The sequence below is a fragment of the Nuphar pumila genome, chromosome 10, assembly GCF_984573655.1.
Source record: "Nuphar pumila chromosome 10, dmNupPumi1.hap1.1, whole genome shotgun sequence".
Taxonomy (NCBI): Eukaryota; Viridiplantae; Streptophyta; class Magnoliopsida; order Nymphaeales; family Nymphaeaceae; genus Nuphar; species Nuphar pumila.
This window is the reverse complement of record NC_143258.1, coordinates 99,326,113-99,352,043: the sequence shown is the minus strand read 5'-3', so window position 1 is coordinate 99,352,043 and position 25,931 is coordinate 99,326,113. Positions and strand designations below refer to the sequence as shown.

The 25,931-nt window shown below is 37.8% G+C and overlaps 1 protein-coding gene across 1 annotated transcript in view; it reads left to right on the top strand.

The window, feature by feature from the left end:
• The first annotated feature begins 7,783 nt into the window (after nucleotides 1-7,783).
• The window catches only part of LOC149827548 (vacuolar cation/proton exchanger 3-like), a 77,351-nt gene continuing 59,203 nt past the window's right edge, over nucleotides 7,784-25,931 (top strand). The window contains exons 1-5 of the mRNA XM_090019462.1: nucleotides 7,784-8,091; nucleotides 8,863-8,977; nucleotides 9,114-9,362; nucleotides 15,578-15,645; nucleotides 15,791-15,819. Of these exons, the coding sequence (XP_089875588.1) occupies nucleotides 8,921-8,977; nucleotides 9,114-9,362; nucleotides 15,578-15,645; nucleotides 15,791-15,819 (403 nt within the window). The 5' untranslated portion in view covers nucleotides 7,784-8,091; nucleotides 8,863-8,920. The remainder of the gene's footprint in view (nucleotides 8,092-8,862; nucleotides 8,978-9,113; nucleotides 9,363-15,577; nucleotides 15,646-15,790; nucleotides 15,820-25,931) is intronic.

Below are 25,931 nucleotides of genomic sequence, written 5' to 3'. Positions count from 1 at the left end.
TAAATTCTTTAAGTGTAAGTTTTGGCTCGACATAGTGATGTTTCTCAGACATGTTATATCAAAAAGAGGTATTTAGGTAAATCCAATAAAGGCGGAGGCAACGTTGTTATGAGAGCAACCAAAGACAGTTTCAGATATCAGAAGCTTCTTAGGGTTGGCGGGGTATTATCGCTGATTTATCCATAACTTCTCTCATATAGCTGCTTTGATGACAACGCTATTGCATAAAGGGGTGAAGCTTGTTTGGTCACCTCAATACGAGGAGCTTTTAAGAGCTGAAGAAGAGGTTGACCTTAGCTCCAGTTTTAACCTTGTCTTATGGATCAAGAGGGTTTGTGGTATATAGTGATGCCTCGAGGACCAGCTTGGGTTGTGTCTTGATACAACATAAGATGGTCATCACTTATGTTTCTCGATAGCTGAAGGTGCACGAGAAGAACTATCCTATAAGTGCTACTACCTATTCGGGGAGCAATTTGAGGTTTTGTGTGACCACAAGAGTCTCAAGTATATTTTCACGCGGAAGGATCTGAACTTGAGGCAATGCAAGTAGTTAGAGTTTCTCAAAGATTAGCAGTTTACCATCTCTTACCACCCAGGTAAAGTGAATGTAGTGGTAGATGTGTTGAGTAGAAAGACATCAATTATGACAACCAGCTTAATAGGTCAGAGTTGGGACTTGCTTTAAGGGTTTGTCAAGTGACAACTATTTACAGACGAAGCCAGACATATTCATTGTGCAGAGATGAGGGCATGACATGAGATCATTTATCGCATTAAGGAGCTTTAGTCAGTTGATCCGAACTTTGAGAAGTTATACGAGAGTGTCCATAAGCCGAATACACAGTTTCATCATCAAGAGGACATGACTATCATGTTCGGAGACAGATGGTAGGTTTTAAAGGCTCTTCGGGAGGAGCTGATGAATGAGGCCCACAAGTCAAAGTATTTTATATCCTGGTGGCACCAAGATATAAGAACATATTGGTGGAATGGGATGAAACAGGATGTTGTAGAGTTTGTGTCTCGATGTCTTACTTGTCAACAAGTTAAGATCGAGCACCAGAGACCTGGTGGACTACTGCAGTCATTGGGCATCCCTAAGTAGAAGTGGGATGATATATCGATGGACTTTTTCGTAGGTTTATCGATGACCCATCATCAACATTATGCCATCTGGGTTACAGTAGTTAGATTAATGAAGAGTGTCCATTTTCTGTCGATCAGGGTGAGTTAGAGTTTGGAAAGCCTGATAGACTTATATATTGACAATATTGTTTGACTTTAAGGGGTACCACTTTCGATTGTTCCAGATCGAGATCCTCGTTTTACGTCTCATTTGTAGCGCCAACTGTAGAAGGCCTTGGGTACCAAGTTGAAGTTCAGTATGGCTTTTCACCCACATATCGATGGGTAAACAAAGCGTATGATCCAGACTTGCGATGACATGCTTAGAGCATGCGTGCTGGATTGGGCAGGAGATTGGGACAGACATGCAAAGCTTGCTAAGTTTTCATACAACAATAGTTACCATGCATGTATCAGTATGGCACCGTATGAAGCTCTATATGGTAGACCATGTAGATCCTCAGTGTGCTAGGATGAGGTTGGAGTTAGAGCAATAGAGTTTCCAAAGGTGATCCAACACTATTCAGACCAGATGCAGAAGATTTGTCAGCGATTAGTTGCTGCGCAAAGTCGACAAAGGAGCTACGCCGACCAACAACATAAGGAGCTTACCTTTGCAGTGGGCGATCACATGTTTATTCAGATATCGCCTACAAAGAGTGTTTCCAAGTTTGGGAAGGAAGGAAAACTTAGTCATTGATATGTTGGACCTTTTGAGATCCTCAAGCGAGTTGGCAAATCAGCATACCAAGTGGCATTTCTGCCTCAGTTTTTTCAGATCCACAACGTTTTTCATATCTCAATGTTAAGGAAGTATGTACCAGACCCCTCATATGTTATTCAGTATGAGGCGGTTGAAGTACAACCCGATATGATGATGGAGGAGAGATCCACAAAGATTATAGATTGCGAGGAGAATATACTTCGGAGTAGGACAATTCTGTTTGTGAAAGTACGCTGACAACATCACAGGCTGGACGAGTACACTTGGGAGCCTGAGATCGATATGCATGAACACTACCCGCACTTATTCGGTATGTTATAATTGTGTAGACAAAATTCTTTTAAGGGGATAGGAATGTAATATCTCATAATTGTTCCCATATTTTTAAGCTCAAAAATATAATTTTAATTAAATATTTATATTTAAAATATCAAAATTTCTTAAAAATTATTAATTATGGCTAACGCCAATAGAAGTTTGGACCCGGTCCAGGGCCCATTGAAGATATTAAAAACTGATATGTAAAACATGTGAAATTTATTTATTTTTACCTTTAAATTTAAGCAAATTTTTCGGTTAAAATCAAGTTAAATTCAGATAAAATTCATTTAGGACCAAAGTTAGATCTGTTTCGGAATGCAAATCTTGTAGGAGATTTGTTTTATCGAATTCATATATCGGTTGGTTCAAAAAATACATTTTTCTGATTTGACTGACCTCTATTTTTTGGTCTTTTTTTATTTGGGTCGGACTCGGCCTGCTTCAGTTATAATTGAATTGATGTTATTATTTATCTGGACCTAGTCCAAGATTCATATTGACTAGTACACGGTATGGGCTCATATCCAATTGGAATTGGATATGGATTTGGATCATGGGTCTAACCCAGATATATAATCCATCCATACCTTTTTTAAAATAAAAGTGAAGTTAAACTTTAAAAACATACAAGTGAAATATGTATATTTAAAAAGGTGATATTAAGTAGAACTTTACCCTACATGTGACTCATCTAGAAGGGGGCATCCCCCTTATGTGGAATATTCCACATGATAAGACGTAGAAAAATAATAATAATAATAATAAAATATAAGATAATGATAAATCTAAGTAGAACTGTACCCCTATCCATCTAGAAGGGGGCATCACCCTCCTCTAGAGAACCTCTCTATTTTAAAAAGAAAAAACAAAGACTCGCTCTAAAATCATCCCTTAGAAAGAGAGAGGAAAGTGAGGAAAAAAGAGAAGAAGAAAATGTCAAGAGGGATAGAGAGAGAGAGAGAAAGAAAGAAAGAAGAAGATGAAGCTCTTCCAACGTCTCCTCCTTCTTCCTTTAAGATTTTTACGAATCTTCAAATCAAGGTACGAGTTTTTCTTTCTATTCCGATGAGTAGGAAGAGTAGCATGGATTAAATCAAGTATGGATTTGAAGGAAAATCAAATATGTATTTTTTATACAAATTTATGAATCTTTACAAATCTAGAATTTATTTTTGGCTGGGACGATTTTCCTTCACACACACACACACACACACACACACACACACACACATATATATATATATATATATAATATTTATCTTTAATTCCAACCATCGATTTTTCTGATAGACACGATTTTTTTTAAAAAGGCTGCATGTTTTTGAGTTTGATGTCACACATGGATTATAGTTTCTAATTTGCGTTTCTTATTACTGGATCCATGGCACAGAAAAATTAAATGAACAGTTGTTTTAAAATTTTCTTGCACCGCTGCTTGCATGATTAGATTTAAATTCATATGTGATTATATGCTTCATTTCATCTACTGATCATGTGAATGAACCATACATTTTTCTTTTTTTACGAGGTATGTGAATGAATCATGATATTTTTCAGATAACTGCCATGAAATTGCTCATATGTATATATATATACACACACACACATATACATATGCAACAACAGAGACATATGTCATATTGCTACAATTATATGTATATATATGCCAGCACAGTGGCGTTGCCATTATGTTGATCATGTTTGTGTTATGACAACAAATATGCTATCGGCATGTTGCTGTTCATGCTAGTACTGTGACAACAAGCATGCTGTCAGCATATTGTTGTCCACATGTGTGTAGCGACAACAGTTTGCGATATGATATTATTGTTGCATATATGCAGCGACGACATATAGCATAAATGAGATTGTTCATACATGTTGTTTTCCATACATGTGGTTGTTCATACATGTTGTTAGTCATCCATGTTGCTATTCATACATGTTGTTCATGCTTGTGCAGTGACAGTGAACACGCCGTTAGCCTGTTATTGTCCACACTTGTGCAGTGACAACGAACACACTATTAGCATGTCGTTGTCTACACGTGTGCAACGATAACAAGGATACAATATGTTTATTACTACATATATGTATGCAACAATAATAGGTACGGTGTATTGCTGCACACACACACACACACATATATATATATATTTATATTTATATATATATTGCTATATTCGTCTTTATGTTATGAATGTGCATTGGTACTACAATCAATGCATTTGAAAATATGATTTCTGTTGAAATTCTGAAATCTGATCGGTTTGGATATTCATTTAAATCTGAGATGAATAGATGCTGAAACTAGTTGATTTTAAAGGTTTGGATTTTGGCTAATGTGATGAATTTGATAAGATTGCATTAATTCATTTGATATGAATATGCATTAATAATTATGCATTGTAAACATAAGTTGTATATCTGTGTGTGATTTATGTTCACTAAAATTTTGCAATGACATGAATTATTTATAAAATTGAATATCGATTGTGTGTAAACCACTGATGGGCTTATAGAGGTCAGGAGTATCTGTTGCTCATATGATACTGAAACTGTTTATGCATTGCAAAAAAATGATTTCTAAAAAAATGGTTTTCTTAAATTAATTATATTGTTGAATTGATAGGGTAAGAACCCAAATTTGTTATTGCATGTTGATTTGCATAATTGTTCTTGTGTAAAGAATTTTTAATTGATTGAGATGGTAAAAGAGACCAAACAGTGTAATAATGTTCTTTCTTGATGTCTCTTTGACAGTGTAAAAATCTTGAATGATGGTCATGGGGGACTGTGAGAATACTAAAACACCGTGTGCAATTGTTGTTCCCAAGAACCCTATGTGAGGTTCATGTTGCCGACCATAATTATAGAAAACTTTCAGCCACTTTGCCATGGGGTGTTGTTGTTGACTCAAATGTAGTTATTGGTATACCAAGAAAGTGACATCAATGGATGTTGATGTTCTTGATGTCTCAACATTAGGTGTTGATGTCTAATGTTATGATTGATGGTGCTGATGTCAAACATTAGTTGAAGAACAAGTGTGAGACCCAGAAATTAAAATATAAATTGTGTGTTAAGCTATAATTGAGAACTGCCTGAACCTAAAAAACTTTACTCATTTTGAGTATCTGCAAGTTTATAAGGAAAGTAAAAATTAACTTTGTATACATTAAATAAGGACATGTATGCAAAAAAGATTTTGATAATTAACTTAAAAAGTTATTCATGCATGTTGCATTCATTTATGCATTCTTAAATATTTAAGCATTAGTTCATATATTCCTGAATATTTAATTTAGTATGAAATTGTTGAATGCTTGTTTGAATTGCTTAGATGGTAAGTTAGTTTTGACGATTTATTCCCTATGATTTTCTCTTAAATTTGTGCTATCTACGTACTATTAGATTTTATTAGAGGAATTCGTACGTGAACTTTGGTTTTTATCCATTTTCTAAAAGATATTTTTCAGGCACGGAGGCTCAGTGATGAGAGGGAGTGGTTGGCAAGAGGACTCGAGGTTTATGATTTGGTAGCCCAGGTTCTGATGTGCATGGGATGAAATAGAGTTGGTTTTTGAATTTTTGAACTCTTCTGATTTATTTGATTAAATAAATGAAGTTCATTTCATTATTTTAAATTAACTCTATGGTTGATGATATGACAATATTAAATCTGTAATGCGCCCATAGTCCTTGAGAGATTTTTCGCTATTGTTTAAAAAAAAGAAATTTGCATTTTTTAATGGTTAGTTTGGGGTCGTTACAGAACCCGACCCATTTGGAGCGGAGATGAAGGACATGAAATGGGGAATTGACCGGGAATGGAGGTGAAAATCAAAACTTGTGCGGAGATGGACTTACTCTTGCCCTCGTCCCATCCTCAATTCTTGTTAATGAAATTACTAATATACTATTATTATATTATAAAACAATATTTAAATCCTATATATATATATATTTCTATGTCTAAGTTCCTACTTTCTAACCCTAAAAGCATGTCCCATTTCTCTCTTCTCTCCTTCCTCTAACGTCTCTAAAGAAGGACCATTTAAATTTTATACCGAAGGAAATATGGATCTGTCCAAACCCGTCTGTTTGAAACGGGAATGAAAGATATAAAACGGGGAATGGACTTGAGATGAAGGTGAAAATCAAAACCTGCCACAAGAATGGACCGGGGATGGAGGGCAAAATTTTGATACGGGGCGGGGGTGGAGATCTTGTCCCCCACACCCGCTATGGTCCATTGCCATCCCTGTTGATAGCCAAGGCCCAACCCCACTACGCCACCCCCCTTGGGGCTCCATTTTTTCATATTTAATTAAAACCATTTGAACTCAAGGACTACTATGCACCTAGCTGCCATCCAACTAAGTTTCGTTAACATTGCTTGATTTGCTTTCCAAGTCCTTTTAAACCAAGTTCACCATCCTTTCTTGTCGTATAAACAGTTTCCCAACAAGCAGAGCCCCAGCACATGGTGACCAGCACTAACAGCTCCTACCAAACAAACAATGAAAAGTTGAATGGTATGAAACTTGATTTTTCTTTGCTTATGAGAAGGCTAGACACATTTTGAAATTCTTTCATAATGCTGCATAAATTTGTAAGAGATTTCTTACCATCCTCAGTGAAATAACAATGCATCATCAACAGAGGAGCTATGAGTCCAAGTAAAAGAATTAATAGAGGCTGGAATCACTTTTCATTTCTCTTTGCAAGAAGTATTTGCAAGAAGAAGTCTTTGAGTGAGCCTTTCCATCACAACAACAACAACAATAATAATAATAATAATAATAATAATAATAATAATAATAATAAAGGGATACAAGGTCCCCTTTTCGAATTCCTCGATTACTTCAAAACATTTGGTTAGGCTGGTCATTACACTTTGAATCCATCGATTACTGAGCCAAAAGTGTTTGGAGTTTTTAAGAAACTTTCAATCAACTCCTGTCATAAACTGCAACCAGGTTAAATCTTTTTTTTTTTTAAAGTCAAGCTGGGTTAGGCAGACCCCTACCAGTTATACAACTATACCATTGGGTTTGAACCTGCAATGTCCCAACACAAGGTGACGTGAACTAGCTGCTCCTACCAGGCAAGCGGAGCCCCCATTGGTTCAATCAGGTTAAATCTTTGGTAGGGGTAAGTTTTGATGAAGGGGACATCATGAGTGTTAAACCCATAAATATCGTTGCCGTAAGATTCAAAATGGGTATACTTTTTGGCGGACAGGAGGACCGCAGTGTGCTGCGGTAAGGAGAGATTTTTTCTTGGGCTAGACCAAAATATATCGGTGAACGGATAACGGAGACATTTCGTTGACTGGTGTGCTCTTGGTAGCTGAGACTCTGTTTCAACTATTTATTAGGTTATCGGGTGCAATGTGATTGCACAAAAATTGTGCATCAAGCACCCATTCGCCATCCATCAGTTTTTGGGCCCCACACCTGACAGCCTTGTCCTTAAGATGGAGGGTGATCAGATCTGTAATGCACAAATATTTGTGCAATCATGTTACACCTGATCTCTTCACCTCTTTGGTGGGGCTCTCTATGTAACGTAACGCCGGAGCGACGCGCGATGGGTGCGGCTGCAAGGGGCGAGGCAGAGAGAGAGAGAGAGAGAGAGAGAGAGAGAAGCCTTTGTTGTTTCAAAGGGCGCTCCTTCTGGGAAGCTTCGTCGTGTCATCGAATCATTGACAACCAGGACCCCAGCGGCCGCTTTCATACCTTTCTTTCTCTTCTCCTTCTCTCTTCCTTAATTGTGTTGTCCATTTGTTACCTATTTCTCTTCCCCAGCCTTGGCTTCCACAACACAACCATCATCTCTCTCTCTCTCTCTCGGGGTGGCGTTGGTCTTACTGTATTCTCACGAAATACACGCGAAGGGAGAGATCTCAATAGGTAAACTCGTTGCACTGTACTTGTTTATCTGAAAAAGAATGATGGTCGGACTCCTTTTCTTTCCCCACCTTTTCCTTTTCTTCATTTATTGATTTGTTGTCTCTCGTGGAAAAAGGGTTTGAATCCTTCCTGCTGCTCTCTGCGTTTGTATCCTTAAAATCTCTGAATTTACTATTGTGCTAAATGCTTTGAGAAGGTTCCGAGCTTAGATCTCTCGTTTATGTGTGTTCCTCTGCAAATTGCCTGCTGAGATTGGTGCCATTACTATTTCTACAATATTGTCTTGAATAATAATGCAATAAGCTTGATCGAATCGACGTTGGTTTTGGTTGGGTTACGCTTTTCGTGCGTTCTGCTATGGATTTCAACAGTCCTCTCTTGCTCTTTCGGAATTTCCCTTTTGATTAGTTTTTTTCCTCCCTCTTCCTTTTCGCAATTCCTAATTGCTGTTACCCAACGGAAGCCTTCACCCCCTCCTGGTCTCCGGTCTCAATTTTCTGATTGCTGGTCGTTGGTTGGAAAGAATAAAGAATTTTCGTTGATGGTATTCAAGGTCGGCAGAGTAGATATTTTTTGTGAATTTTAACGTGTGAATTCTCGCATCTTCTTTTAGTTCGAGAAATTTAGCTTGCCCTTTAATCTTGGCAATTTGTAGGTGTTCTACATGATTGGAAACAGGCATAGATATATAGATTGTTAGACAAATTGATGTGAATTGATACTTTGATGCCCCATGTGACATTCATTCTAACGTTTGGGAAGGACTTTCAGGTAGTGATCTTATTGTCATCTACAAAGATGCGTCACCTGTTTTTTTGTTTGTTGAGAGATGACTGAAAGTGGAGGCAGGGCTCATAAGATGATGATTGTGCATCCATCTGTTGAAGTGAGTACCATTTATATATGGGTGTTGTTCTACTGCGATCCTGCGTTAGACAGAATTGTCGTCAGTTGTTGTTCAGACTTCAGTTCCTGTTGGTTGAATTGATTATGCATTGTTTGTGGGAATGTTTCTTATTCAGATGGGCCCATTAGAGGAGCGAACCAGCTGCGAAGAAGAAGGAGACCTGATTATCTCATCTTCAACAATCAGAAAGTCCCATGGATCACCTGACTGTGAATTTTCAGATGTCACACATCGATGGTCTCCCAAGAGAATAAGGAGCAGGATGCTCTATAACATTTACACAGTTTTGATTAAAGCCAAAATCAATGTGCTATTACCTTTTGGACCACTTGCAATCCTGCTCCATTATCTAACCAGGAAGCATGTAAGTCCCATAGATTCTGGGTATTCTGGCACGTTTTTGCACATGTAACGGACTTGGAAAATGTTACAATGCCTTTTATTACTTGATTTATTTTGCTATTTTTTTAAAAATGAAGGGCTTTACCAAAGTCCATATCATATCATCCATGTATTTGGTTGCTAGATTGTAGAACAAAATTCCTAAACATTTGCATTTTTTGATTTTTAAATCAAAACACTTGCTAAATTGAGTTTCCTGTAAAAGGTTCAAAATATGTAATAAATCAAAGTATATATGTTAATCTAAGCAATCTGTTTATGATCAGATCAATGTCAAACTGATTTGGTTAAGCAAATTGATTCATGCTGGTAAAAACCCAAACACAAGAAAATTTCAGATTGTATACTATGATCCGATCGTGCTTGCATAAGAGGGTAAACACGTGACAGTACCAAAATTCTGACCCAAGCAATAGGCATATTTGTCCCTGCTGGGACGTCAGGTACAGGGTTTCAAGGTAATATACCTATCATGAATTCAGATTAATGTTAATCACAGCAATAGAAATTAAAGCTTTTTAGACTCATCACAGCTAATCAAGATAGAGGATTAAGACTGTCAAGGAATCAAGGTAACCAGGTTCGCACCTAGTGGCATGAACCAATCAGGAAAAAAACATCAACTGTGTGTTCAACATGTTGAAAAAAAATCCATATTCATTAATTTATCAACACGGACACACGCTAAATCAGACTTCTGCACAAATGATAAACTATACGGGTAAAAAAAAACACACGTTGAATTTGAACTTAAGAGAGGCCCGATCACACGATAGGACAAAAGATTTCATTCTACTAGGTTCAAACCATGATACCCAGACCAGCGGAGACAACCATGGTGAAAAGAATCGGAAATCTGTAAATCTATACTCAGATTCACAGATTTCCACTGTGTTCTCATCCCCATGCTGATCTGAATCGGAAATCTGTACGCAGATTCACAGATTTCCACTTCTGCTAATTAAACACCCCCCCCCCCCAAAAAAAAAACAAAAAAAAAACAAAAACAAAAAGCAAAAAAACAAACAAACAAACACGCAGGGATTTAACCTATCTTGGGTTGCCTTAAACCTATGCCTAATTCAATCCGTGCATAACCCCTCACCTATGAGATCTTAAGAGAAACCCGTACCTTGCTTGCAGATTTGCGAAAAAAATAGATGTTAAAGAGGAAGGTCGATGCTCTCTCTCTCTCTCTTGATTCTACCCCCTCTTCCTTTTTTCTCAGTTCAGCCCCCTCTCTCTATCTCAAAATCGCTATTGAGAGAGAGGGCTCATATCTTTTTTTTTATAGAACAAGAGGGACTCCAATTGAGGGGACATCTCATGCTTTCTTTGAAATAGAAAGTCTTCTATTTTCTTATGAAAATAGAAGTCTTTTTAAACCAAGACTCTTATATATATATCACTTTGCTATTATCTTATCACTAATATAATTTAGTTTTAAAAAGAAAATTAAATTACCTTATCATAACAAGATCAAGAATCTTGGCAACGGGTCCAAGATCCATATTAGGATCCACTTTAACGTCAACCAATATATATATATATTTATATATGTATCATATATATTATATTAATTTCAGACATCAAAAATATAATTATTTAAATAAAAATTATATTTATTAAATTAAAAAGAAAGGAAAAATTGTGAGTTATTATACTCATCATAATCTATCCCATATTCTTGTGAGTATCCTTTGATTACTAGTCTGTCTTTATATCTTTCTAATGTTGTATCACTTTTAGTTTTAATCATAAAGACCCATCTACATCTTATTGATTTCTTCCCATGTGGTAAGATAGTCAATTCTCAAGTTTTAGATTTTTCAATGCTCTTATTTCTTCACACATGACATTGTGCCATTCTGGATAGTCCTTAGCTTGATTGTATGAGATTGGTTCGAAGTAGGAGAAAATTATTGCTAGATAGACTCTGTATTGAGGGGCAAAGGATTCATATGTTACGAATCTATCAGGTTATTTATGTTGTCTTTCGGAATGCCTAATATTTCTAGTTTCTTGGGCTTCTAAGTTGGAATATTTTTCTAAAGCATTAGGATCATAGTTTTTTTGTCTTCTTTTATATTAAATAATTTGAGAATGACCCTGATGTCCACCACACTGAGTATGTATTTGATCATCATCAATTTGATTCCCTTCTGATATCAACTCGCTATCATTCTTAGAAACCAATTCTAAGAATATATATTCATCTTCTCTCTTAGGCACATTTTTATCAAAAAAACTTTTCTTTTCTAAAAAGTTACATTTCTTGAAACATATAATTTATCATGTTCCAGATCATAGCATCAAAATCACTTTTGACTCTCACCATACCCAAGAAATACACAGGGGATGGATCTTGGAGATAACTTGTAATTTTTATTTGTCAACACAAAACACTTATATCCAAAGGTTCGTAGTCTAAAATAATCAGGAGAAATTAAAAAAAAAAATCATATTTGAAGTTTTGATGATGGAAGCCGATTTATAAGGTACACTACAGTAAGAGTTGCCTCGACCCAAAAATGTTTTGGAACACCTTTGGAGATGAGCATAGTCCTTGTAGTTTCTATTATATTCCTATGTTTTCGTTCGACGAATCTATTTTGTTGAGGTATGTTTGCACAAGACCTTTGATGCATGATTCCATTGGATTCTAAAACTTTTGAAATCGCTTGACATGAATTCTCCTCCTGAATCAAAACAAAATATAGATATGTTTGTTTTGAACAAATTTGTAACTAATGTGTAAATTTTTTTAAAGTTTTCAAATACTTTATTTTTGTGCCTAAGAAAGTAACTCCATGTATAACGAGAATAGTCATCCACAAAGATGACATAATATATGTATCCACCTTTAAATTTTACTGGAGCGGGCCCCAAACATCGGGATGCATTAATTCAAGTGATTTAGTAGCAAAAAAGGTCCTTTCTTGATAAGGAATGAATTTTATCTTTGCAAGTATACAATCAGTACATTGAATTTTCTCATTACAAAAATTTCTCAAATGAGATATGTTTGACAGTTTAGTAATACTAGGATGTCCTAGTCTTTGGTGCCACAAAATTAAATCCAATTTTTGTACATTGAGACAAAATGGTTTCTTTTGAATAATTAACTGATCCATGTAATAGAGATCTCCTTCTCTATAGTCTTTCCCAATCTGCCTTCCTGACTGGAGATCCTGCATTAAACATTGGTCAAATGTGAATGAGACACTACAACTTTGATCAATGATTTGAGAAACTGAACGTAAGTTTAAATTAAGTTTTGGAATAATTCTTATTTTTTGAATACAAAAATTTAAAGATTTTTCAAAATTTCAAATTCCTTTAACATCAAGAGAGGTTCCATCCGCAGTAAAAACATTCTTCCTACTTGAATCGATACTATGGTCGGTAAGTATAGAACTATTATAAGTCATATAAAATGAAGCACCAGAATCTAAAAGCCAGTGAGTCATACTGGGTGGTGATGACATGGAGACGGCTACACCAGTTGTGGAGAAACCTTTGAGGAGAGGTTGCAATGCTTCCATTAATTGTGATAGTGACATATTCCCTATGGATTTGCTTGAACTTTCCTTGTCAACTTGAGAAGTACCAACCAAAGTAATTTCCTTTTCCTCTTTAGCTTTAAATTCTGGACAATATGGTTTGATATGTCCTGGTTCTCCACAATTGTAACAAATAAGTTTCTTTTTCTCATTTTTTTTTCCTTCATAAGACTGAGGTTTTCCAAAATTTTTATTTTTGTAGAAGTGTGGAGGTTTATATGTATGAAAATTAGCACCCGGTCTTGAAACGGCTAGAACACTATCATTGGACTCCTTTGATTCCGTTTGAGATTTTAACCTCATTTCTTCCATGCAAACTTGAGCCAACACTTCATGAATAGGTGGAAGTTTTTCTTGCTTTCTATGGAGGTTGTTACTCCTCATTTGTTCAAATTCGGGTTGTAGACACCTCATAAATTGACAAAATTGTTCATTCACAATTTTTTCTTCCTTTTATTGGGCATCTTTTGGGGTTTCCCAAATAGGTTCCATTTTTGCCATTTGATCCCACAACCTTTTGAGAGTCCTATAGTACTCTCTTATATTCTTTTCTCATTGCTTGCAAGTATGAATTTTGTCTTGCAACTCCCATTTATACGCGACATCACTTAGAGTATAGGTTTGTTTAATAAAGAGCCAAGCTTCGTCGACTCTTTCAAATTCTAATATGGTCTCACATGTATCCTCACTCATGCTTCCCATAAACAAGGAAAGGGCCTTTGCTTGTCCAATCTCTCATTCTTTTATGGCTTTCTTATAATTTAAAAGAGTTTTTTTTCTCTCTTCTCCTTTAAGGACCTCTTCTTTAGTAGACCCATCCTTTTCGCTAAGAGTCTTTGTGAGAATAGGTTGTGGTTTCATTGAGGAATTATCAACATATTCCCACAAGCCTTTTCCGATTAGGATTCTTTTGATGGCAGTGACATATAGGTTGTAGTTATTTTTATCAAACTTAATAGGGACCACCGGCACCACTTCTTTGTCGTCCATTTAAGAGAGAAGAGAAACAAAAAACAAAGTATATAGAACCAAGAAGAGTAGAAGGCACTTGGTTTGGAAATGCTTCACAAATTTGATATGATGAACTCTTCTACTCTTTAAAAATCAACCACGGGCATCAACCTTCAAGCGAGGCTATGGGCATGCTTCCCGAGGCTTTGTCCGATTTTCTTGATCTCCCACGAGTTCCTTGAGTACCTCAAAGACAATCAAAAGAGCACCAAGGCTCTGATACCATGTAATGAACGACAAAAATGTCTCTTATGGACACACACAATCACAATGACCACTAATGGGTTCATTACACAATCACGAATCCACACAAATCACCCACTTAATGGCACACAACAAACATAAAAATATGATTTATATTCACCAAAATCTTTTAGCTAAAAGCCTTACAAGATATGGGGTTTGAACCCCTTTATATATACATGGGAACCAAGAGGGAGTCGTTGGGGGCTCTATGGTCAAAAGACCATTAAGCCCAATCCTATTCTAGGATTTACAAAAATACAAAATAAAATAAAGAATAAAAATAAGAAAAAAAATATATACAATGTGTATAATGATTACAATACCCTTATATTTATAAATGACTAAAATACCCCTATATACATTAACAACTAAAGTGTCGGTTTTGTAGTATGGTGATTTGGGGTGGACTCTATAATTCCGAATGCCATGTTATAGGTTGAGGTATCATCGTAAAACAATGTTGCTCTCCTTATATTCTATACAATGCTTGTGCAAAGATTATTGCTAGTTTAGGAGTAGATGGAAGGGCACACTCTATTGCCAGAGGCAAAACCTGCATAGCTATTGCTAGAGGTCATCCTGGATTGTGAAGACGAAACTTTGATGAGCCACCGATTATCATTTACACAATTTCTATAAGTTTGAGAAAGCTTTCGAGCTTGTGAAAAAGCAATGAAGAAAACTAAGAATGAAATGTTAAAATTTTTCTTTCCAAAATGTGGGTAGTGGTATAGTTTTTTGGTGTTTAAAGTTATGAAATGTTTTATATTTTTATGTATCTTGAACTTTGTGATATGGGTATTTCTACCAGCCCCTTGTGCCCATCGTATAAGGTGCAGGGCCAACACCTAGTCCAGGGCGTTTCAACGTGTTGGACCTAAGAGGCACCACTTTTTCCGATTAGTTGGCAACTAATATGCCTTGGCCTAGTCGGTGAGGGCATATTAGGGTTTTTTAATTTTTGTTTATTTTTACTTTTTATAAAGGAAGGTGAAGTACCCCTAAACTTTCTCTCTCTATCTCTCTGTTTTCATTTGCCTCTTCTTCTTCCTCTTTCGCCCATTCTTTGTGAATCTCAAATGCACCCCCAACCACCCCCTCCCTTTCAAAGTTCTATATGTTTATTTTCTTCTCATGCACCTAAATATTGAACAACTCCAACAGCTATTCTGGAGCCACTCTATCTTAACCTAATTATCATTATGGTTTATAATTTAATGGCATAAATAAGAAACTTGTTTGTCATATGTTCTAATTTCTTTTCTGGTTTGTGAATCTCCAAATGCACCCCCAACCACCTCTCTCCCTTTCGAAGTTCTGTGTGTCTGATCTCCTCATTCCCTTCTCTTTATTGCAGGGATGGATTTTCTTCTTAAGTTTGGTGGGCATAACACCATTAGCTGAACGTTTGGGGTATGCTACAGAGTAAGTTTATTTTTTTGGATAATGCATCTTCTGGTGTAAGATACTTTCTATTTGTTGGTGTGCATGCCCACACGTGGACAGGCATGTCTTGGTATATGTTATGCATTTGTAGATGTTGATGTGTCCTATTTCATGTTTAATGCAGGCAACTTTCCTTCTATACTGGGCCTACAGGTATTTTTACCACTTAATAAGCTTTTCATTTTCCTTCAAAATTTCTGAATGTGCAAATGAAAGTGAAGTGAAATGTACACCATGGATTTCCTGGTTTCAGTGGAGCAGCATGCATGGCATGCTTTATGATCCGGTCTTGCTATTATGTTGCTTATGTGGTTCTTGATATTTTGGGTAACTCTTCATGTTTAAGATCAAATTACTAGGTTGAATGCTGTAGGTGCTTTTTGTACAAACTAATGCCATCTAACCCAAGGGGTTTATGTTCTAATCCTGCTGGGCACTATCCCCTAGCTTGCATATAACAAAAGAAAAGGAAAGAGGCAATATGTATTTTTTTGTAAACTTCGTACAGTACTCATACTAATGCCAATCGATACTAGACACCACCAGGGTCTCTCTGTGTGTGTGTGTGTGTGTGTGTGTGTGTGTGTGTGTGTGAATACATGCATACATAGGGAAATTTATTAAATAAATCTATTACTCTTTCAAGTTTCACTACAGCTTGTGAGGTGTGGATCTTGCCGGTACAAAAATTTACTACTATATCATGCATACATATCTATCAATAGAAAACATGAATGGTGATTTCCTGAAAGATCAACTAGTGGGATGCTACTATAGACTTGTTATAATTAGTTTAATGGAGCAACATGTGTGTGTTGAATAAGTCAACTTGAATAATAATTCCATGTATTGTTTGCAGATAAAAGTTTGGAGGACTTAATAGCCTAATCTAATCTAAGAAAAAACTGGATTTATATAAGTTCAAGAGGATATAGATTAAGGGCCTGTTCAAATGACGGGTAAAACCTGGTTTTTGGTAGACCTGGCCAAAAACCAGGTTTTATACCTGTTTGGATGGCCAAAACCAAAACAGGTTTTTGATCACCAAAAACCTGAAAAAAATGAGTGCCAGGGCCGGTGGCTGGCTGAAAAATGGTCTGCTGACCATTAAAAGGAAACACGTAAAAAATAGGAATGGTTGGCTGGTCGTTTCCTAGCCGATGGCTGGTCAAAAATAGGCTAACCAGCCCCAAAACTATAAAAATCATTAAAAAAATAAAAAGAATGGCCAGCCAGCCATTTGCTGGCCAGCTACCAGCGGGAAATGGCCAGAGTAGTAACGCCCATGTTAGGTAGCACCACTCTGACCATTTCTTGGCTGGTAGCTGGCCAAAAATGTCTGGCCGACCATCAAAACGGGGAAAATGTAAAAAAGAAAACTTGATTTCTGGACATCAAAATGGCTAGACTCACTATAAGGGTGGGAGGGGTCAACAATGGTGGAAGGGAAAAAAAAGTGGGAATGGGGTGGGAAGCAGGCCCTATAAACCAGGGTTGAGACCCCAGTTTTTCCCCAAGCTACGTTTTGTGGCTAAAAACCTGGTTTGGGTTGTCATCCAAATGATACCTAAAGAAGAAAAGAATGAACATATTGGGTCTTGGCTATATGAGATGTAATTCTAGTTTTTTTATGATCACGAAGATCTGAATGATTAAGAAAACAGAGAAGTTTCTTTGACGCATGATTTGTAGTTACTCTTCTTATGATTGTTGATGCCTGCACTCCACTTGAATATGAAAATGGATCACTTAAACATTATATATAGGATAAAGCCCAACATACACATTGGATTGGACTCAAACCGCCAAAAGCATGATGGTGTTTGTAAGGTCCAACTTCCCTGAATGTGGGGTGTGATCATTTGAAAGTAAAAGGACATTTGTATGCCTGGAACAATGTGTCATGGGTTATGAATTGTGTGTTGTAGATCATATCATAGAGTTCCCAGTAGGCCATGACTTGAACCATTTTTCACCTTCTATTCTTGTTCTGGGATAGCGTGAAACTCTGAAATAATTTCCTATGTGAAAGGAATTATACATATATATCTGGTTAAGCCTAAAATATGCCCAAAGCAAATTGCAAACTTTCTAGATCTGTTAAAACTTAGGTTTGAACCAGAGTTACCGGAAGCTTCTTAGGTAGGTGGGAAGCTTGCTTCCCAGAAACTCGCTTCAGAAGCGCGATACTTCTCGCTTCCGAAACTCCATGGGAATCTCGATTCCCCCACGCTTCTTCTATGCTTCCCACACACATGGTCTATGCTTCCTATATGCTTTTCTCACTTTTCTTTTCATATTTTTTATGTATTTTCTATCACGCTTTCACTCACTTTCCATGTACTTTCTTTAAATTAGTAACCATGATTTTAACAAAAATTTAACTCTTTTACTGAAAAATCACGAAATATAAGAATGATCAATTTTATTTTAGTTTTTATTTGTTTCTTGTTCGATTCCTATTCAATTACCATATTGCTTCATTTTTTTTTTAATATTTTGCTTTTAAATTGATACTTCGCTTCCCGCTTCCTATAAATTTTAAAATGCTTCGCTTTTCGCTTCCGCTTCCCGTGTCGTTTCCTGCTTCCGCTTCCTAGTTTGGCAACCTTGGTTTGAGCCCAGAATGGCTGAACGAGTCAAGCTCACTGGACCTATTAGAATTGTATTGAACCTAGTGCAAGACATTGAGATTTGATCTCATTGGACGAACAAGGACTGGACAAAACCTATAGCCTGTGAGAGTAGAACTCATTAGCCCAGCCAACCCTGGATCATTCCGCTGGTTAAACCTACTTCCACTTGCCGGCAAAACTCCCTCTCTAGAATGGAATTATCTTGCCCCAAGTGCTAGTTTTACAAAACTCCCTTGTCATACCATGCATGTCCATTTTATGTCCTGTGTCAGTATCCATGTTTATATGACATGGATATTTATATGTTGCAAGACAGCCCGTTTTTAAAATTAGTATAAAGGATCATTTTCCTCATTAGGACCTACATTAAAAAGGTACTCCTGTAACTGTCTATGCCAGTGCTGTTAAAAAATCACGAGTTGGTGAAATATCTAAACCATGTGTGCAATAAATATTTGGGGAACTTCACAACCTCTTCTGTGTAAAAGTTTGAAAGTGAAGAATAAGATTCATATCCGAAAGGAAAGTATTTTTTATTTTTATTTTATGGTTAACTGGAATTTATTTTAAGAAGCAAGATGGTGGACACTGTTGTAAGAACGCGAGCTCCATGGACACTCAAAGAGTTCCACTAAAAATACCGAAATGAACACTCAAAAGAACCACAAGAAGGGTTCGTACACAAATACCCACTAAATGGGTTTCAAGAACAAGAGGAAAATAATAATTTTATTGATTGTAATCCACACAAAACTAATACAAAGAGTAGGGGTTGTTCCCTTGTGACCTACTTTGTACAGTTGTGTCTAGAGTCTATTTTGCTTTGGTTGAGTCATGATGTAAGTGTTGAGTCACTTGTAACCAAGGTTTTAAAACCCAGTGACTCGGGACTCGACTCGTTCTTTATTGACTCGTGACTCGGCAGGTCAACTCGGTGACTCGGACCGGGTTTTGTTAACTTTTGATTTTAAAAGAAAAACAATATATAATTTGTCTCAAACCATGTTTTTCAGTAAACAAGAGATGTTTTTTGGCTCCATGCAGAATCTTGGGTTGAACTGAAATAAGGAGATCGTAGCATGTGGATAAATTGTTCATTAATGAGCAATAAGTTGGAAATGTGGAATGAAAGAGCACAATTTATTCCAGTTACATAGATGCCTTTATGCATTAAAAATGCACATGCCTATAAAGAAAAGAGAAATTTTTGTTGGATGTGATAAGGCAAGGTGAGGACAATTGGTTCTGATTAAAGGGGTATAGCCTATATGAGATACAAAGAAAATATGAAGTCTGAAAGGACAAGAAAGAAGCACCAAGTAGATGTTGGAACTCTATGGATATTAAGGCCAAAGTTATGTATGACTTCGTTCCAGTTTCTTGTCTATTATGCCTTCATAAAGATGGGGCAAAGAGGAAAGGTGTGAGGAGAAAACCAAATTCTTCCTTGTTATATAGTCATGTTAGTAAAGTTTAAAGCAAAATATTAAATGCATTTATGCAAAGAAACTGCAAAAAATATAATTGTGTAGAACATAATAAAAGCAGCAATCTACTTGATCTGTTGAATTTGAAGATTGTCCTGCCTGATGCTTCTAGAAATAGATTCATATCCAATAACATTTACCTTAGATCATAGTCACATATTGTCTTCTTTACATATTGAAGACATTAAGAAAGTAACAACAATATTCTCAATAATATTACAATTTTTTTTATTCTGAAATACTCAAAAAATCAAATTTTAAACATTCCAGAACTCGCCTGAGTCAAGCCGAGTCAGGCTGAGTCAAGCCGAGTCACAGCCGAGTCTTCGCAGACCGAGTTTAGCTTGCCGGGTTGATCGCTGGAGGGCCGAGCCGAGCCGAGTCACCGAGTTGACTCGGCGAGTTTTAAAACCTTGCTTGTAACTTTCTCCGAGCCACCCTTGTACCTCCGTTAAGGTTGATCAATACCTTGAAGGGTTAGCCCGTAGATCTGAACTGTAAGATGCTCTCGTGCAAAACAGTGAATGAATGCAAATGCGTTGAGCTTTCTTTGTTCACCTTCGTTGTGATTACTGGTGTGAGTTTTGGAAAACGATTTTTAAAAAGATATTTTAAGTAAAAAAACAAGTGTGAAAGCAAGACACCAAAATATATAAAAACCGGCTCGCACGAGTAGTGGAGTCCGGGTCGATCTCAGGAAATCGAAAAATACTTTGTATTCTACAAATAACTAAGCTACTCTTTATTGCCTTGAAAAGAAAATTAATTACTGAGTAAGAGTGCGCTCCCCTGCAGAAGGCTTAAACAAATAAAAAATAATAAGTGCCTTATTATAAACCCAAATTGAATTAATAAAATAAAATAAAAGTCTAATCTAAAAATAAAGGAAAAAAGTCTTCAGTGCTTCGAGTCTTTGGTCCCTTCTTTGATTGTGCTCCCTTCTTGTTGTTACTATAATCCTTCCTTTCTTTGGAGGGTTGCTTGGTTTTGTGAAGGGCTCCCTGAGGGCCTGAAGGGCCTTTTGAGGGGACCTTTTAGGGACCTCAGAGGGCTCTTCAGGGGTATGAAAAGGGTCTCACCGCACGTCTTAACGCTTCCCTACAAAAATAAAAAACAAACTGCAGCAGAATGAAGAAAAACTAAACAAGATCGAAGCTTGAAAATCAACAAAAAAACTCGGCTTTCCCAGTCATCGGAGTTAGGGGAAACGGGCTATAAAAGGTAGCCTACAGTTGGATTCATCCATGGGTCACTCACACGCCTTTGGGGATTTACTCTCTTGGCCAATGACCGTCCCCTTAGGAGCGGACTCAGTTAGTCACCCAGGGTATTATAAAACACATAGCATAACAAACCCTTAGGATGGTCTCGGCTGTTTCTACGTTTCGTGTCATGCGCGTACCTACATGACCAACTAATGATCAAAACTACAAATAACTTGCTCACACTTCAGTTAGTTGTACACTTTTGATGGTTTGACTGTTATTGTACTTGACCATTTTATGTTTTCAGTAACTTGCCTGTGGAAATAAAGAATTTATTGGTAATTGCATGTATTGTGAGATCTACTGTGAATGCTTTATCTTACTCTGTTACTCTGCTTGACTGCATAGTTGAGTTAGTTACCCTTTACCGTGAGAATCAATTGGATTGCTGTAATTGCTTATTTTGCTTGTCTTAGCACATTGTTCTTCACTGCTTTCAGATTTAACTACTTGCTTTATTTGAGTTTTGCTTGCAATACTCGACAACATGTATGGTTAGCTCTGCTAGTTTTGCTTTTCGTGTTTAGTTTAGTAATTATCTTGCTTATTCCAGTCTTTGTTCCTTCTTGTCTTTTGCACCCCTACTGATTTTCGCGAAACTGACCCATTTCATGGGCAGGTGATGTACAATTAAATACAACTGGTGATGGCACGATGATGTGATGATCAAGATCTTTCTCTGACGTTTTGCTCCTGAGAACATTTTGGTAAAATTGGTATAAGAATATCTTTGAAAGTCTCTTTTTGATTAAACTGTATTATAAAACCCCTTTTATTTTTGTTTCAATAAATATAATGAGTTGCAAATCTGTTATACAAATTCTCAAATTGCATTTTGAAACCATTTGCTTTCAATAGTTGTACGAAATTCGAAAAGGAAAGTTTGCGCTGTAATGCGCCCAAGGTACCTGGACCTGCTATTTCAAATATCATTTTTCGCTGTTTCAAACTCTGACTGATGACCGATTTCAAAGCTTTCAAACTTTTAATAAAAAGTTTCAAGTCCTGGATTTTGGGGCGTTACAACTACTTTCCTCCTTATGCGAGGGGAAAGAAGAAGGTGAAATTCCTTGAGCTGTCTCAGGGTAGCTTGAGTTTGGGGGAGTACATTGCCAAATTTCAGCGGTTAGAACGCTACTGTCCTAATCTGTTCGGGGATGATGGTGAACGGGTCGAAAAATTCATTCGAGGGCTGAAGGAAGGACTCTGTCATCGAGTCTTGACCAGTATGCCCTCAACTTTTTCTGCAGCAGTTGTAACAACCACCCTATTAAGTAATTATTGGGAGCGAGTTAAGGGTGAACACGATAAAAAGTCTGATGGGAATGGTGGAAACCACAAACGGCAACGTATTGACAGCAAAACGAAGATGCCTCCATTCAAGAAGCAAAATGATGATAGAGGAATTGAGCCGCAACAACCACCAAATCAGATTTGTCCAAAGTGCAATTATGTTCATCCTGGACGACCGTGCCCTCAAGACATTGGAGGTTTTCTATATTGCGGTAAGATGGGACATTATGCTCGAAATTGTTGTAAGAAGGCAACAGATTGGCAGCGGCAAACTGAAGTTGAAGGTTGGCAGCAACAACCGCAAAAAGAAGGGTCTGGCCATGTCTATGCCACCATGATTGAACAAATAGAGGATGGCGATTAGAAACTCAGATAGTCTTAGGTTAAGACCTTTGTCACATGGGTGAGGGTGCGGGTGCGACACGGGTGCAGCGCAATTTTAAAAATTTTGGACACGGAGACTCGGCTATATATATATATATATATATATATATATATATATATATATATATATATATATATATATATATATATATATTTAAAAAAAAGTGCACAGTCTGCGACTGTGCACACAACACAGTATGCACTGTGACTGTGCACAACACAGTCATTGTGCACAACATAGTCTCTTTATATATATATATTTAAAAAAATATATAAAAAATCATTTTTTAAGTTTTTTCATGTTAAAAATGAACGAATATAGCCTCAGTCAACGTTGACCGAGTCCAAAATGAGGACAAACTCGGCCTCAATTCGTTGACCGAGTTCGACTCGTCGTTGACCGAGTCCGGACCGTGTCCTAAGCTGCACCTGTGTCCGCACCCATGTTGGGGCGTGTCGACTCGGGTGCGGCGCCTCCCTAGTCGAGTCTGTGTGACTTAGGTTAAGGCTTTTTGTGCTTCAGTGCGAATTTTGTTAAGCAAAAGTTATCAATAAAATCACGTATGAATTTGATCAATCGAATTATTAGCCTAGAACTCTTCTTAGAAACTTATTATGAGTTGTCTTAATCATTTTAAATGAACATATATGTTTGGGATCACTCACACATACGGTACATCCCTATCACATAGGTGCGGGTGCGACGCGGGTGCAGTGAGTCTGTGTGACATAGGTGCATTCCCATTAACACTGATTAGCTAAGAACATGATCTTTGCGGATAATCTTTAAATGAAATTTTGCAGACGAAATTCTTTTAAGAGAGGTATGATGTAAAACCCATGAGTAAAAAAAAAAAATCAGACCCAGGTCAGGTCTGGATCCGATAACCCATTAAGGTTATAACACGACGCAGGGGGGAGGTTTTTTTTAAAAAACCCTCTTCCTTCGCCCCGCCCCCCCGTGCCGCTTTTCCCTTTCGCCCCCTCGACTGAAAAGGGAAACCCTTTGAGGGTTTTTCGAATCTCCCCCCCCCCTGAGCTCTTTAAGAGCAACGCAAAGGGGAGAGAGGACTCACATCGCCTCCTCCTCTCTCTCGCTCCCTGCGGGCGACACCGACTGACGACGGTGCCCCCTCTTTTAGGTATTTTTCTTTTTCTTCTTCCCTTCTTCTCTTCTTCTTATGCTTCTTCTATTTGTCGGAAGGCCGACAGGAGGTCGTCGGCCACTGTCGCGCCTCCCCCTCGCTCTCTGTGTTTGCCGGAAGGCTGGAAGGAGGCCGGTGGCCCCCTGCCACGCCTCCCCCTTCTCTTTCTCCCCCTGTCTTCTTTTCACCCCTCCTTTTCCCTCTGTTGCCGGAGGGCTGACAGGAGGCCGGAGGCCCCCTGACGTGCCCTCCCACTGTCTCGGTAGGGGCAGTCGCCCCTGCTACCGTTTGCTTCTCAGCAGGCAGGGGTACGCCCCTGCTGCCATGGCTCTTCTCGGCAGGCAGGGGTATGCCCTTGTTGTCATGGGTCTTCCTGGCAGGCAGGGGTACGCCCATGTTGCCGCAGATCTTCCCTTCAAGCAGGGGTATCGCCCTTGTTGCCTTTGGTCTCTCGACAGGCAGGGGACGTCCCTGCTGCCATGTGTTCCCAGTAGGCAGGGGCGAGGCCCCTACCGACACTCAACTTTCAGAAGGCAGGGGCGCAATCCCCTGCCTCTGTCATGTTTTCTGAAGGCAGGGCTGTAACCCCTGCCTTTGTTTGTCTTATCGCCTGTCGCCTTCTCTTTGCTGTCCTGAGGTTGGCAGGGGCACGCTGGCCCTGCCCCTGCCTTTGTTACGGTCTGGACAGCGGGCAGGGGCATCGCCCTTGCCTCCTTTCCTTTTCAGTTGCCATCAGAGTGGCATGCAGGGGTTGTACCCCTTTCCCTTTTCGAACATTATTACGGCTATATCATGCTAAGCACTCTTTGTAACGACCCCAACTCATACCCTTTGAAAAATGCAGATTTTTTTTATAGTGCGAAAACTTTCCAGTGACTCGGGGTCATCACAGTTTCAATTCCAATTAGATAGCCCAACACCACAAAGGGACTTACATTTAGCATCCACAAGAACCAGAGCAAACCTCTTTATTTATGAATCAAAATCCAACTCTAAAGACAGTGTTCTACTCAACGGAAGGGAAGTAGTCACTAACTGAAACAAAAGAACTGAAAAGAAAAGTAAAACTGAAAGACAAAAGAAAGAGCCACTCTGTGCACTCGTGAAGCTGTAAAGAACCAAGTGTGACTCTCGTGTCTTCCCCCAGTAGCTAGCTAAACCTCACTGATTACCTGTTCCTGTGATAACAAATAAAGTAGGGTGCAAGAACCGAAATTCTGAGCACAATTACTTCTAGTGAAACCAGGTGAGACAAGGAATATAGATAAGATTTCATGTAATAGTTTGAGTGAGTGCAGATATAACAATTTGTAGCATTTAAGTAATCATACATGCAACATGTTACATATGCTAAGCAGGAAGAAACAGTAAAACATTAACATATAGCAAGAACTAAGTTGTCAAAACTTTCGGCATGCATTAGAAAGTAATTAACATACACTCATCATCATGTAATGATTGAGAGAATAAGTAAAATGTGCATGTTCTAATACATCGCAGGAAAATGCATGATCTATGTGCAATGCATGAATCTTTTGTTATCTTTCATTTAAGTTTTTCTTTTCCATATGCATGCCCTATTAAATGCATGCAACTTTAAGTTTCCTCTTTTTAATTACCGTTGCCCGCGGATACACCAAACGGATACAATCCCCGAGGTCAAGTTAGGTTCCCAGGGTAGCTTAGCACACAATTTGTAATTTATTATTGTGTTTTGAACTTAGCTCTCAACCGAATCACCTTCGGAACATTAGACCTCCACATCTAATGTTGGGGACACAAGGAACACCCCACGCCCACAAGTGCTACTTTCTTGGTACAAAAAAAACAGCTGTGTCAAACACACCACCCCTAGGTAAAGTGACAGACTCTCCTTAAAACCGTGTCCAGGAGAAGGAACCTCAATATCAGGTTGAGGGAATAAAATAAAGCACACAGAGTTTTTGTATCCTCAAAGTCTTCCCAAGACCGGATCTCTAAGATTCTCATTCTCAAGATGGGAGATTCTAGAACTTATATTACACTGTTTTTTTATTATCTTTTTATTGAAAGTCA